The 14,320-nt window shown below is 45.9% G+C and overlaps 1 protein-coding gene across 1 annotated transcript in view; it reads left to right on the forward strand.

Annotated features, from left to right (window-relative positions):
* LOC127623751 (otoferlin-like) overlaps positions 1-14,320 on the forward strand; it is a 104,753-nt gene that overhangs the window by 67,879 nt on the left and 22,554 nt on the right. The window contains exons 15-25 of the mRNA XM_052098234.1: positions 351-574; positions 10,623-10,731; positions 10,854-11,043; positions 11,634-11,754; positions 11,882-11,982; positions 12,134-12,224; positions 12,328-12,444; positions 12,533-12,685; positions 12,804-12,993; positions 13,429-13,553; positions 13,674-13,808. Of these exons, the coding sequence (XP_051954194.1) occupies positions 351-574; positions 10,623-10,731; positions 10,854-11,043; positions 11,634-11,754; positions 11,882-11,982; positions 12,134-12,224; positions 12,328-12,444; positions 12,533-12,685; positions 12,804-12,993; positions 13,429-13,553; positions 13,674-13,808 (1,556 nt within the window). The remainder of the gene's footprint in view (positions 1-350; positions 575-10,622; positions 10,732-10,853; positions 11,044-11,633; positions 11,755-11,881; positions 11,983-12,133; positions 12,225-12,327; positions 12,445-12,532; positions 12,686-12,803; positions 12,994-13,428; positions 13,554-13,673; positions 13,809-14,320) is intronic.

Here is a 14,320-nt window from a genome sequence, read left to right on the forward strand (position 1 = left end):
GAGATGCTGAAAGAGAAAACAGTGAGATTCAGCGCAACAGTCAAAGACGCCCATCCAGCGAGTGTTAACAGTACATAGAAAAACAGCACAGATGCACAGAAAAGCATGTTTGAACAGCCCCTTACTAGCCCTATCCTTGAAAAACTGATCCAAGCCCGACAGTTTGTCAGAAATCGTTGAATTCTGGTCAGGTTGAAAACCTCTATAGCACTTGTAGAATAACTGGATAGTGATTTTGGTATTCAAATTGTGGAGTGTCGAGCGGTTAACTGAATGTCAACTATCCACGCACATCCCTAATAATAAGTAAATGGAACGAGAGAATTTACTTCTCTTTTATCTCTCCCCAGGGTTCTTGCCCACTATGGGTCCGGCCTGGGTGAATATGTATGGTTCCACCCGTAACTACACTTTGATGGATGAGCATCAGGACCTGAATGAGGGTCTAGGGGAGGGTGTGTCCTTCAGGGCCCGCCTCCTCGTTAGTATCACTGTGGAGATCTTAGACACCACCTCCACAGAGATAATGAGCTCTACTGAGGTACAAATGGAGCCAGTGTCCAACATCTCAGAGGTGAGATTCCTTATTTCCGTTAATTTTTTTGGAGATTAGTTAGGTCACCCAGAATGAAAATTCAGTCATCATTTTTTTTTTTTTTTATATCGTACCAAACCTGCATGACTTTCTTTCTTCCACTGAACACAAATGGAATTCTCTAGCTGAATGGCCAAGCTGCTCTTTTCCATATAATGAAAGTGAATGGTGACCATGGCTTTACTTTGTCCCCTTCCTTGGTCATTGTGTGGAAAAGTGCAGCTGAATGTTCTGCTAAATATCCTCTTTTATCTTCCATGAAGGAAATAATATAATACAGGTTTTGACATGATACCTAGTAAACAATGAGAGAAGTTTCATGTTGTGCTGAACTATCATTTTAAGGGATTAAGGCATTTCCCTTGAAATCAGTATTAAATGCTCTATTGATGATAGATTTTTCTGCATTTACCTGTCACACAGCTTGGAATTACATGGGTCATTTTCAAGCCAGCTGGTCTTTTATAACTCATCTGTGACCTTATCCCCCATACATCTCTATATCTGCACTATATCTGCAGACAAATTGATTACAACTCAGACCAGATTTTACGAAATATTCAACTACCCACTGGGAAATTAAAGCCCAAGCTTTGTGTCTTCAGACAAAAAGTCATCACTGATGTGGGAGTTAAGTTCAGCTGTCTGTGATTTTCTTTGGCCCTGAGAGCATTATATATTGGTTGTCAGAATACATTTTGCTGAAGGGCAGGATTTGTTATCACACTTGATCTGGAGGCAAACCTGCACAAAGTCATACACCGATCAGCCACAACATTAAAACCACCTGCCTAATATTGTGTAGGTCCCCCTCGTGCTGCCAAAACAGCGCCAAGCCACATCTCAGAATAGCATTCTGAGACTATATACTTCTCACCACAATTGTACAGAGTGGTTATCTGAGTTACAGTACACTTTTTTTGTTTTTTGTTTTTTGCACCATTCTGAGTAAATTCTAGAGACTGTTGTGACAGAAATACTCAAACCAGCCCGTCTGGCACCAACCATCATGCCATGGTCCAAATCACTGAGATCACATTTTTGTGGTTAATTTTTTTTATATCTTGATGTGAACATTAACTGAAGCTCCGGACCCATATCTGTATGTTTTTATGCACTGCATTGCTGCCACACTATTGGCTGTTTAGATAATTGCATGGAAGATTGTTGGTGCCCAACAGGCTGGTTTGAGAACTTCTGTAACTGCTGATCTCCTGGTATTTACACACACAGAAGTCTCTCAAATTTACTCTGAATGGTGCCAAAAACAAAAAACATCTAGTGAGCAGAGGTTCTGTGGACAGTAATGCCTTGTTGATGAGAGAGGTCAACAGAGAATGGCCAGACTGGTTTAAACTGAAAAAGTCTACGGTATCTCAGATATCCACTCTGTACAATTGTGGTGAGAAGAATATCATCTCAGAATTCTCAGATTCTCAAGATAGCTAATGGCACCCTTTAAGGAAAATGTGCTTTCTGGTTGAAAAGTGTTTGAAGAGACCCCATTTTATTTAGCCCTATTGTACCCATAAACTTCAGCTATAAGTCCTTATAAAATGTAACATTTTTCAGATTACTCATTACCATGTTTAGATGAATGGAACTCTTATTTCTATAAAACATATTATGCTATTTGTTATGAAATATAGTGGTCTAAACACAAATACTGCAACTGTCATAGTTGTTATAAAAATACTGTAGATTCCCTCACTCCCTTAATAAATGATATAATATTAACATTTGTGAACAAAATTCTGTTGCTAACTACTGTTTAGTATTGCTACAGAAAAAGTCTTGGAGTATGGGAGTGATTTCATTTCTTATCTCATGCTAAGGACAGCAGAACAAGATGGGGATGGGGATTGGGATGGCTTAAAATGTCTCAACTAGTTTTAGTTGATCAAACAGATCATCACTTCAGAGGAAACCCCTGCAGGGTTGAAGCACTGGGCCTCTTAGCAGCACCAAAATCAAGCACTTCTGACAGAAGGACACAATGGGAGTGTAAAATGATCATGTTTTACAAATATATGTTTTTTTGTGTAAAACATTTTTCTAATAATATACAGCCATGGCCAAAAGTATTGGCAGTGCCATAAATGTTGTTTTTCGCAAAGTTTTCTGCTTCAGTTTTTGTGGTGTTGATTCACGTTGTTTCTAGATTATTGTGCATTTTGTGAACTTCATCACAAAAACCCAAATTTCACTGTTTGTTGGCACAGTGAAGCATCCTGAGACCATCCATGTGTGGGGTTTCTTTTCATCCTAGGGAGTGGGCACTTTCACAATTCTGCCCAAAAACACTGCCATAAATAAAGAATTGTATCAAAATGTCCTGCAAGAGCAACTTCTCCCAACGATCCAGAAGCAAATTGGTGATGATCCGTGCATTTTCCAGCATGATGGAGCACCATGTCACAAGGCAAGAGTGATAATGAAGTGGCTCAGAGATCATTACATTGAAATTTTGGATCCGTGGCCAGGCAGCTCCCTGGATCATAATTGAACCTGTGGACAATCCTCAAAAGGCGAGTGGACAAGCAGAAGCCCACAAATTGTGATCAACTCCGAGTACTAATAAGGCAAGAATGGATCGCCATCAGTCAGGATTTGGCCCAGGAGCTGATATCCAGCATGCCAGAGCGAATTGCAGAGGTTATGAAGAACAAGGGTCAACGCTGTAAATATTGACTCTTTGCATACATTGAATGTTTTTGCAAATATTTTTTTAAAAAAGCCTTTAAAACTCATGAAATGCTTGTCATTGGTTTCCAGTATACCATAAAACATGTGGAAAAATTATCTACAAATACTGAAGCAGCAAACTTTGCAAAACACAAAATTTATGTCACTGCCAATACTTTTGGCCACGGCTATAGGTGAACCTCAAGGAACATATTAAAAGAAAAAAAAATTCATGACCCTTTTAAGGGTAAGACCAGGTCGAAAAAAACCCTTAAATTAAAAGTTCACCCAAAAATGAATATAATGTGTATTTCTTTCTTCTGCTGACACAAACAAAAATATATTTTTTAGAAGAATATTTCAGCTCTGTTGTACCTCACAATGCATGTTAATGGCTACCAAAACGTTGAAGCTCCACAAAGCACATAAAGTTGGCAAAAAAGCAATCCATAAGACTCCAGTGGGTAAAACGTATCGGTTACCTAACGTAACCTCGGTTCTCTCTAGATGAGGGAACGAGTATTGCGTAAGCTAGCTTACGCTACGGGAAAGATTCATCTTTTCTGAGATATTGAAGCCAAAAAATTATCCTTAATTTTTGTATCCATTGTCAACGCAGTGCGGCAGCTGCAGACCTTGAGCGGGCTAGCTAGCGAGCTCATAGGTTGCTCTGCGGCAACTGCTGCAGCCTATAGACGAGCTTGGGCTAACTCGCGATCCAATGAGAGGCGTCCGCGCGCTCACTGCATCAAAGCCCGCCAAAAGGGCGTGACTAGAGTGCATATAAGCGTAGTTCGTAGGCTGGAACCCTGGTTTTCATTGACTGAAGCGAAAAGTCGCCGTGGCGCGAGCGACGGCCGGTTACGCAATACTCGTTCCCTCATCTAGAGAGAACCGAGGTTACGTTAGGTAACCGATACGTTCTCTTACGAGAGGTTCTCTCAGTATTGCGTAAGCTAGCTTACGCTTACGGAACCCATTGTCAACGCCGTGCGCGCCAAGCATCCACTGTATAAGCCCCAGGGAATTAAGGGGGACCCGGGGAGCCCTTATGAGTGGGGAAATAATATTTGGCCGGCAAGAATGCGGGTCATTGATTGTGTAATACATAAGCACATAGTAGGACGGAACGACAGAGCGGCGTGCCGGTCTGTGTGGAATGTGTCCCATCAGTGCAGCTCACCAGGGGAGCTGTAGCGTATTAAACCGCTAGTAGTTTTGCCTGCAGAGCGGGCACTTCCATATTGTAAAATCTGACAAAGGTGGAGGGGAAGTCCATCCCGCTGCCACACATATGTCGTGAATGGAAATTCCGCTGGACCATGCCCACGAGGATGCCATGCCTCTAGTGGAGTGAGCCCTAATGCCCAACGGGCATGGCAGGTCTTTTGACGCGTATGCAGCAGCAATAGCGTCCACTATCCATCTAGATAGTGTCTGTTTCGAGGCGGCGAGACCTTTGGTGCGCCCCGAACGAAACGAAAAGCTGCTCGGAGCGTCTGAAAGCAGCGGAGCGTGCAGTATACAATCTCAGTGCTCTGACCGGGCAAAGGAGATTGGCGTCGCGTTCAGCTATCCGGTGCTGGCAGCGCCGATAGGGAAATGACCTGTGCTCTGAAAGGAGTACCGATCACCTTGGGAACATAGCCGTGTCTAGGCTTTAAAATGACCTTGGAGTCACTTGGTCCAAACTCAAGACACGCAGCGCTGACAGACAGCGCGTGAAGGTCTCCCACACGTTTGACTGATGACAGGGCAGTCAGAAAAGCGGTTTTGAGTGAAAGGTATTTCAAATCCACGGATTGAAGTGGTTCGAAGGGGGGCTTTCATAGTTTCGAGAACTATAGAAAGATCCCAGATAGGAACCGATGGGGGCGCGGGGTTCATCCTTCTAGCTCCCCTGAGGAAGCGGATGACCAGCTCGCTTTTACCCCATGACTGGCCGTGCAGGGGTTCAGCTGAACGCCGCAACGGCCGCCACATACACTTTGAGCGTGGATGGGGATCTGCCCTCATCCAGCAGCTCTTGTAGAAATACGAGCAGCGACGACACCCCACATGTCCGTGGGTCCAGGTCTCTGTCGGTGCACCATTTTGAGAACACAGACCATTTTGACGCATAGAGTCTTCTCGTGGAAGGGGCTCTAGCGTGTATGATGGTGTTTATTACTCCTTCTGGCAGAGCGACGGGTAGTCGTTGATCACCCACGCATGCAGCGCCCAGCTTCTGGGTGGGGATGCCAGATTGTGCCGCTGAGCTTGAGAGAGGAGATCTGCTCTCACTGGGATGGGCCACGGCGCTGTCAGTGACAGCTGCGTAAGCTCCGGGAACCATGTCTGATTCTCCCAACGCGGGGCTATGAGGAGCACCGAGTGACGCCAGTTTCCTGATCCTCTGCATTACCTGTGGCAATAGCGAGACGGGAGGGAAGGCGAAGCGGGCGTCTGGGCCAGTCCTGGGCCAGCGCGTCCTCGCTTTCGAGAAAAATACTGGGCAGTGAGAGTTCTCTTTGGACGCTAAAGAGGTCTATCTCTGCTCTGCCGAATAGGTGCCATAACGTCTGGACTGTTTGAGCGTGCAGGGACCATTCCCCTGGGGAATATTGTCTCTGGACAGTCTGTCCGGGCCGTCGTTCAGGTGGCCTGGCACGTGCGTCGCCCTCAGCGAGCGCAGGTGGCACTGGGACCAACTCAGTATGTGTTTTGTCAGATGGAAGAGGTTCCTGGATCTGACACACGCCCTGACGGTTTAGGTAGGATACCACAGATCTGTTGTCCGAACGGACCAGGGCGTGGTGACCCTGAATGACCGGGAGAAAGCGCACGCGGCGTACTCGACCGCTATCATTTCCAGACAATTTATGTGAAGGAGCTTTTCCTGAACTGACCATAGGCCGAAAACCGGAGAGCCCTCGCAGACCGCGCCCAACCCGTGTTGGACTGCGTCTGTCGAGATGACTTTTCGGCGAGATACAGCTCCCATTGTCACTCCCCGCTGATACCATTCGGCCACTGTCCAGGGCTGCAGAGCTGATATGCAGGTCTGAGTCACCTTGATGGGCTGGCGGCCTGTGGCCCAAGCCCGGCGAGACAGCCGGGTGTTTAGCCAATGCTGAAGCGAGCGCATGTGCAGTAAACCCAGCTGAAGTACTGCTGCGGCTGAGGCCATGTAACCTAGCACTCTCTGGAATTTCTTCAGAGGCGTGAGGCTGTTCATCTGAAAAGATGCGGCTAGTCGCTGAACACGGCGTGCGCGCTGTGTAGATAAGCGAGCCGTCATTGCCACGGAGTCTAGTTCTATTCCCAGGAAGGAAATGGTCTGACTGGGCTGTAGTGAGCTCTTGGTCCAATTGACTGCAAGACCCAAACTGTTCAGATGGCTGAGGAGAACTGCTCTGTGAGACAGAAGCTCCATATGTGACTGAGCCATAATCAGCCAGTCGTCCAAATAGTTCAAGAATTCGCAAACCCTGACTCCGCAGGGGTGCGAGCGCCGCATCCATGCACTTCGTGAAAGTACGAGGTGCTAAGGACAGGCGAACGGAAGGACGGTGTATTGATAAACCTGGCCGTCGAAGGCGAATCTCAAGAATGGCCTGTGACGGGGATTTATCTGAATCTGAAAGTATGCATCTTTCAGATCGAGAGAAATAAACCAGTCCCCTGGCGCACATGCGCGAGGAGTTTCCTGATTGTAAGCATTTTGAGCGGTCTTTTTGCAAGCACCTTGTTCAAAACCCTGAGATCTAATATGGGTCTGAGGCCGCCGTCTTTCTTGGGAACAAGAAAATAGCGGCTGTAAAGCCCGACTCAGCTCAGAGAGGGTGGCACTTTTCTATGGCCCTTTTGCACAGAAGGCTTGCTATTTCTGAGCGAAGCATGCACGCTGCTTCCGTGTTCACAGTGGTTTCGAGCGCGCTCTGAAGCGAGGGCGGCGATCGAACTGTAGCAAATAGCCCTGTTGTATTGTGCTTAACACCCACTTGGATATCCCTGGAATAGCTTCCCACGCTTTGAAGCGTAGCGCTAGAGGGTGAATGGCCAATTCGCTCTGATTGCCGCACACAGAGCGCTGAACAAAATGTGTGGCGCGTTTAGTGTGTTCATGCATGATTGCTCGCAGACAGCATGAACAGGCTGTTTTGTGAGTGACTTCCGATTGGAATGAATGGGGAAAGAGTCACATCTGTTACGTGATCGCAAGCATAGTCATGAGCGCAGGACTTACACACAGAGGAATGGTTGCTGGCCGTGTAACAGAGCGGGCAGAGAATGGAGCGCACGCGCATTTGCGGGCGCATTTATTGACTCTAGCGCTCGGCGGTTCGTAACCGCTTTATGTGAGCGTGCTCTGGTGGGGACACGAGACATGCAGTGCTTGTGTGCAGAAGTGAACACTGGATTGTGGGCACATTTTCTACACATAGGGCTGGTGCGTGTGACAGAGCGGGCAGAGAATGGAGCGTGCGCGCGCATTTGTGAGCGCCTTCATTGACTCTGGCCTCTCGGCGGTTCAGTAACCGCTTTATGAGGCGTGCTCTGATAGGGACCGCGGGATGTGTTATGCTTGTGTGTAGGGGCGAACACTGGGTTGTGGGCACTTTTCTACACATAAGACATGTTTGCTCTTTACAAGATTTATTTGGGTCGCCGTGAAAGCGGCGTTTGAGTCTGAGCAAGCGGGCAGTGTCACCGGCTTGTTGGCTGCTAAATTCACCACTGTAGTAGCCTGAGAGAAGGGGACTGACAGGGGGTAAAGCTTTGACAGTGGTCCGGCCGCGGCGGGACTGAGCCGTCGTTTGTTCAACACAGTTAGGAAGACCTCGGCTGCTTTCGGGTTTCAGCGTTACCTTAGATCGAGGCCAGCGGGAGGCGGTCTGCGGCGGCTGTCTGGCGCTGATCGAGGCGGCGCCCTGTCGGCGCTGAGAAGTCTGAGATTGTTGAACTGGAGCTGTGAAGAGGCTCGTGCAGGAGGCTGATCACGTGAGCGGCCTGCAGAGGAGCTAGCGCGACGCGGCAGGAAGAGGTTCATGGCTTGGGTGGCTTTCTGGACTTCTGAGAAGCGGTCAACAATGCCACTCACCGTGGAGCCGAAGAGACCGGTTGGAGAGGCGGTGCGTTGAGGAGCGTGGAGCGCTCTGCTTCTCCCATGTCGGCTAGTGTTAGCCATAAGTGTCTCTCGGTCACAGTCAGCGAGGCCATGCACTTCCCTAGAGCTTGGGCTGCAGCTTTGGTAGCCGAAGGGCGAGGTCTGTCGGCTCAGTAGATCAGTAACAGCCTCTGGGTGCCTGCCTTTCTCATCCCACTCCGAAGAAGGTCTGCTTGTAGGATCTGTAAAACGGCCATTGAGTGCAGAGCAGATCGCGGCTTGGCCGGCGGAATAAGTAGCGGCCAACATAGGCGGAAGTCGCTCTGCAGGCCTTAGGCGGGAGCACAGGCTTGGAGCAGCCATCTCGCGGAGGCGGACAAAGGTGTGCTGCTACCGAGTCCTCGACCGGGGGATGGAGGAGTAGCCTCTCTCAGTGGCGCCGTCCACCGGCGCAGAGAGGTGGAGGCGTGTGAGCGGGTCCTGGCTGAAAGCGGGCGTTCCACGACTTTGCAAGCTCCGTATGTAATTCCGGCAGGAAGGGGCGGCCGGGCGCGGGTGTAAGCGGCGATGGCTTTGAAGAAAGCAGCCGTCGAGTCTGTTGGGTGCCTGCTCAGGGGCGGTGACCACTCGAGCCCGAGGCGGTCGGCGGCCTGTGTGAGGCGTGTTAACTCCCCTTCGACTCCGGCGCGGGTCCTGCTGGATTCCTGGGCTGAGGAGGAGGCTTGGGAGCCTGTCCACTCCTCGCTGTCGAAGCCATGATGGAACAGCAGCCCTTATCCTCCGGCCGTCATCCGAGATGGCAGCAGTCGCGACGCTTCGGCAACTCCTGGCGTCCGAGGCGGGGAGGGTGAGCGATGCTTTCGAGGAGAGGCTCCGGCGAGGCAGTCGCTTCAACCACAGTTTCCGGCAGCCTTTGTGGCGGCGCTTCTTCCTCGTGGCTGAGGGTAAAGCGGTGGCGGTTTCTGCTTTGACCGCTCGAGTCGAGCCCGCGGGGTCGACATCGGTAGCTCCTGCAGAAATCGCATCCGCCCTCAGTGAGGCGAGCTCTGCGTGCCCCAGTCCCAGGCAGAGGCGCCAGATGATGTGGCGGTCTCCTGTGCTGAGAAGAGCGCGACATGAGGCGCAAGTGGAGCGAGGCATCTTGAAAAAGGCGCTTCGTACTCTTTTGTGAATAGTTCTTGAGAACTAGCTTGCTTAATAAAAGGATACGTCGTCGGATGGCGTAGCTTCGCAGGATGGCTGAAGGTGGCTGAGGCGGCCGGCTTCTTCTAGCGCTATCCACGCTTGCTAGATGCCCCTCAAGCGGCGAGCGGCTTCCAGGTCAGCGATCGCGGAGAGCTCAGCTGAAGAGATGAAAATCAGGGTTCCAGCCTCACGAACTACAGCTTATATGCACTCTAGTCACGCCCTTTTGGCGGGCTTTGATGCAGTGAGCGCGGGCGCCTCTCATTGGATGCTGAGTTCAGCCCAAGCTCGTCTATAGGCTGCAGCAGTTGCCGCAGAGCAACCTATGAGCTCGCTAGCTAGCCCGCTCAAGGTCTGCAGCTGCCGCACTGCGTTGACAATGGATACAAAAATTAAGGATAATTTTTTGGCTTCAATATCTCAGAAAAGATGAATCTTTCCCGTAGCGTAAGCTAGCTTACGCAATACGAGAGAACCTCTCGTAAGAGAACCATGTCTTCAGAAGCGATATGATAGATATGGGTGAGAAACAGGTTAATATATAAGTCCTTTTTTATTATACATTTTTGACTTAAATTTTGATCTGTTTGTCACCCACACTTATATCACTTCTGAAGACATGGATTTAACCTCTGGAGTTGTACAGATTACTTTTATGCTGCCTTTATATGCTTTCAGAGCTTCAAAATTGTGCTACCCATTCACTTGCATTGTGAGGACCAGCAAAGCTGAAATATTTTTCTAAGATCTTGAATGGCATGAGGATGAGTTAATGATAAGATAATTTTTATTTTGACAGTTGCAGACTACCACTGTTTACAGGTTACAGTAAGTAGAAAAGATGTCAGAGGACCCAATGTGGGAAAATGAGAGCTTAAAAAAAAGAGTTAATAAATATATGTATATATGTAAATAAAATATAACATGTTCCTTAGCGTATCTGTCTAATTCAGCATCAACAGCCAGTTATCATAACCTTTTTTACTTTAATAAAATAAATGGTGTCACTACATGCTGTGGGGGCCTTCTTGGAGTAGTTTTGTCACCATCTTAATTTTTAAAATTCAGAGTGCAACAGGGAACATGGAGGAGTTTTTCCTTTTCGGCTCCTTTTTGGAGGCCACAATGATTGACAGGAAAATTGGAGATAAGCCCATCAGCTTTGAAGTCACTATCGGTGAGCTAAAACCAATGATTTGTGACATCTCAATATACATTTCAATACACTTCTGCATTCAAAATTCCATCAATATAATAACAATTAATCATAGCAGCATGTGGACATAATTTTCTGCTTAGGAAACTATGGTAACCAGATAGATGGAGTGAGCAAGCCTACATCGGTGAAGAAGAAGAAAGAGGGTGGAGGGGAGAGTGAGGAGGAGGAGGCTGAGCTCATTCACAACTCCAGTGATGAAGAGGCAGAGGATGATGGAGATTTGATGTCTGTGCCGTCCACCCCTCCAATGAAACCAGTTATCACTGACAGGTCAGAGGTTAAAAGAATATGATTAATCTCAATGAAATGTGGATTCTCAAGGGGCATTTACACATACACTGCACTTACTATTTAATAATAATAATACAAAAAATCCTTGTCTGTCTCTTTCTTCTACACAAGCATATATTGCATTGAGAATCTGGCAGTGCGATACTGAAGATAGTGTTGACTTTTATATGATAAATTGCTTGTTATGTTCCTCATTTGTTAGTCGCTTTGGATAAAATTGTCTGCTAAATGACTAAATGTCTGCAGTGTAAATATAAATGTACACATGCAGTGACTTGCAGCAACAAAGCAACCAGCTAGTAACCAACAATACACAAACTTTATAACATGTGTGAAAAACCATTTATAATCATCCAGCAATTATACATAGCTACAGGCAAAAAGCATTATGCTATTAATATATGTGTCTATTCCAGGCATTCTCTAAGACTGATATCCCTATCACAGGCATCTTAAATCGAAAACAGTTTCTCAAAATTGCACTTCACAAGTCAGCGTTTGTTGATTGGTGCCAGCTACTGCTGAGCTCTGACTTACAAACTGAAATTTCCATTTTGCTCCATTTACAGAAATTACTTCCACTTGCCTTACTTTGAGAAGAAACCCTGTATTTATATCAAGAGCTGGTGGCAGGACCAGAGGAGACGTCTCTACAATTCCAATATCATGGACAAAATTGCAGACAAACTGGTAAATTACAGAATTTGCATTTTTGAGTGAATTAACCCTTTTACAGACACCTCTTTCTAAGTACTTGTAAAGTCATACATTTCTATTCAGTTTGTGTTTATGTATGTGTGTATATCTATGTAAACAGGAGGAGGGCCTGAATGATGTTCAAGAAATCATAAAAACAGAAAAGGCATACCCAGAACGCAGACTTAGGGGCGTATTAGAAGAGCTTAGCACAAGTTGCAGGTGAGGGACCCTAACGGGGCTCATTTAAATCCAGACGATGAATGTGAAAGTCTATACTTATGCCAAAAGCACAAAATTCTAGTAATCGATTTTCAACTTTCTCACATCAACAATCTATTGAAATGTTTCCCACTATTTTCTACAATGTAAGCCGATTTGTTACACTGGCAAACAAAGATCAGAGTCAAGCCGGAAGGACCAAACTTGATAAGGAGAGACTGAAGTCTTGTATGAGAGAGATGGTATGCCTACACACCCTACAGTAACTGTTTATGGTCTTAGCTTGGACATTAAGAATTGATGATTGGCTGTTTTAAGTAATTTGTGTGGTTTTATTGTTTGCAGGAGAGCATGGGTCAGCAGGCAAAGACTATTCGCTCACAAGTGAAGAGAAACACGGTTCGGGACAAACTCAAGCTAGTGTTCAATTTCCTCCAAAGGCTCCGTTTCCTGGCAGATGAGGTAAAGAGAATCCCAACTCCCATAATTCCATTCACAATCGGCATTTCAATTGCTTGACTCCACTTTTTTCTTGTTTGTATTTACTAAGCCCCAGCACAGCATCCCTGATGTGTTCATATGGATGATTAGCAACAACAAACGCATTGCATACGCACGCATACCATCTAAAGACATCCTTTACTCAATTGTTGATGAAGAGATGGGTAAAGACTGTGAGAAAGTGAAAGCTGTTTTTCTAAGGGTAGCTCACTCTTTTGATCTATTCGCATAAATTGGTCTCTTTCTGAATGTGATAATTAAAGGCATTATTGTATACTGTTGGTGTAAATGTTCTGCGAATGTGTTTGTGTTTACAATAGCTGCCTGGGAAGAAAGGCTTTGGGCCTGCTGGCTGGACAGTTCAGGCTAAACTGGAGATGTATTTGTGGCTGGGGTTAAATAAACAGAGGAAAGACTTCCTGAGCGGCCTGCCTAGTGGCTTTGAAGAAAATAAAGCAGCTACGGGAATTGGCATACAAGCGGTTCCTCCCATCAGTCTAGTTTATAACAGTAAGATTTTATGCACTAAATATGCACTAATGATTTTCCTCTAACACTTGACAGCTTTTCTACTTTGGTGTACTGTACTGTATGTACTTGCTGTGGGGTCCAAAAGTCAATGGAAATATGTTGAATTGAAGCAAGGAAATCTGACCCCTTGTACAAACCAATGTCAAACAAAAGCTAACATTTCATTAGTAACTTCAAAGTTTTACTTATTATATTTACAATTAATGATTAGATTTAGCAAGACCTGCAATAAGTAATCCAAAAGTAATCAAATTAGATTACCTAAAAGTGTAATCTAAAATATTACGTAATTGACTACAATTTGTAATCTGTATGCCATATTACATTTCAGAAATAATCTACCCAACACTGATGGTAAAGGTTATGCAGAATAGATCATAGGTTAAAATCGACCCTCAATATTTTGTTCTGTAGTGAAGCAAGTGTTTCAGCTGAGGGCTCACATGTATCAGGCTCGCAGTCTGTTTGCTGCTGACAATAGTGGTCTCTCTGACCCATTTGCCAGAGTCTTCTTCTCCACCCACAGCCAGGTGACAGAGGTGAGTGTGTGTATGAGTCTTTGGTTATGAATCTCAATTGTAATTCAAGGAATCCCTTTTTGATGGTTTGACTCTGTGCTTCACAAAAACAGTGTGCGCTGGTATGTGTGTATATTTCAGGTCCTTAGTGAGACTCTCTGCCCTACATGGGATCAGTTGCTCGTATTTGATAATGTTGAACTGTATGGTGAGGCCAGTGAACTCCGTGATGACCCTCCAATAATTGTCATTGAACTGTACGACCAGGACACTGTGGTAAGTTTAGATTGCAAAACATCTTAATACCCACACATAAAATCTAAATATCCAGATTTTAATTGTAATGTTTGCTAGTTCAGTTCACATATATGTTGACATAATCCCCCATATACTGGATATGCATGTGTTGCAACAAGTGTTTGTGAAAATGTGCCCTGTTGTCCTGACATCATGTTTGTTCCTGTTTAAAATCTGCTGGTCCTGACCTTTTGTTGGATGGCATTTTGGCTAAGTAGAGTGTGAAAACTTTCAGATCTCAACACTGTTGTCACTTGGGCCAGTCTGTGTTTGATTAGTTCAAAATCAGCAAGGCATGCAAGAGGTGGGATTGCCTGGGGATCTGTCCCGAAAAAAATTAAATCCAATCTTTGTTTTCAACATTTTCCTCTGAAAGAATTACTTAGTCATCATTAAAAAAAGGCCCCACTCTCATTAACTATCTCTTGCATTCACTTAACTGTGACTGTTCAGAAATAAATATAAATATGTAAAAATATTTATACAAATAT

Source organism: Xyrauchen texanus, chromosome 30 (assembly GCF_025860055.1).
Source record: "Xyrauchen texanus isolate HMW12.3.18 chromosome 30, RBS_HiC_50CHRs, whole genome shotgun sequence".
Lineage (NCBI taxonomy): Eukaryota > Metazoa > Chordata > Actinopteri > Cypriniformes > Catostomidae > Xyrauchen > Xyrauchen texanus.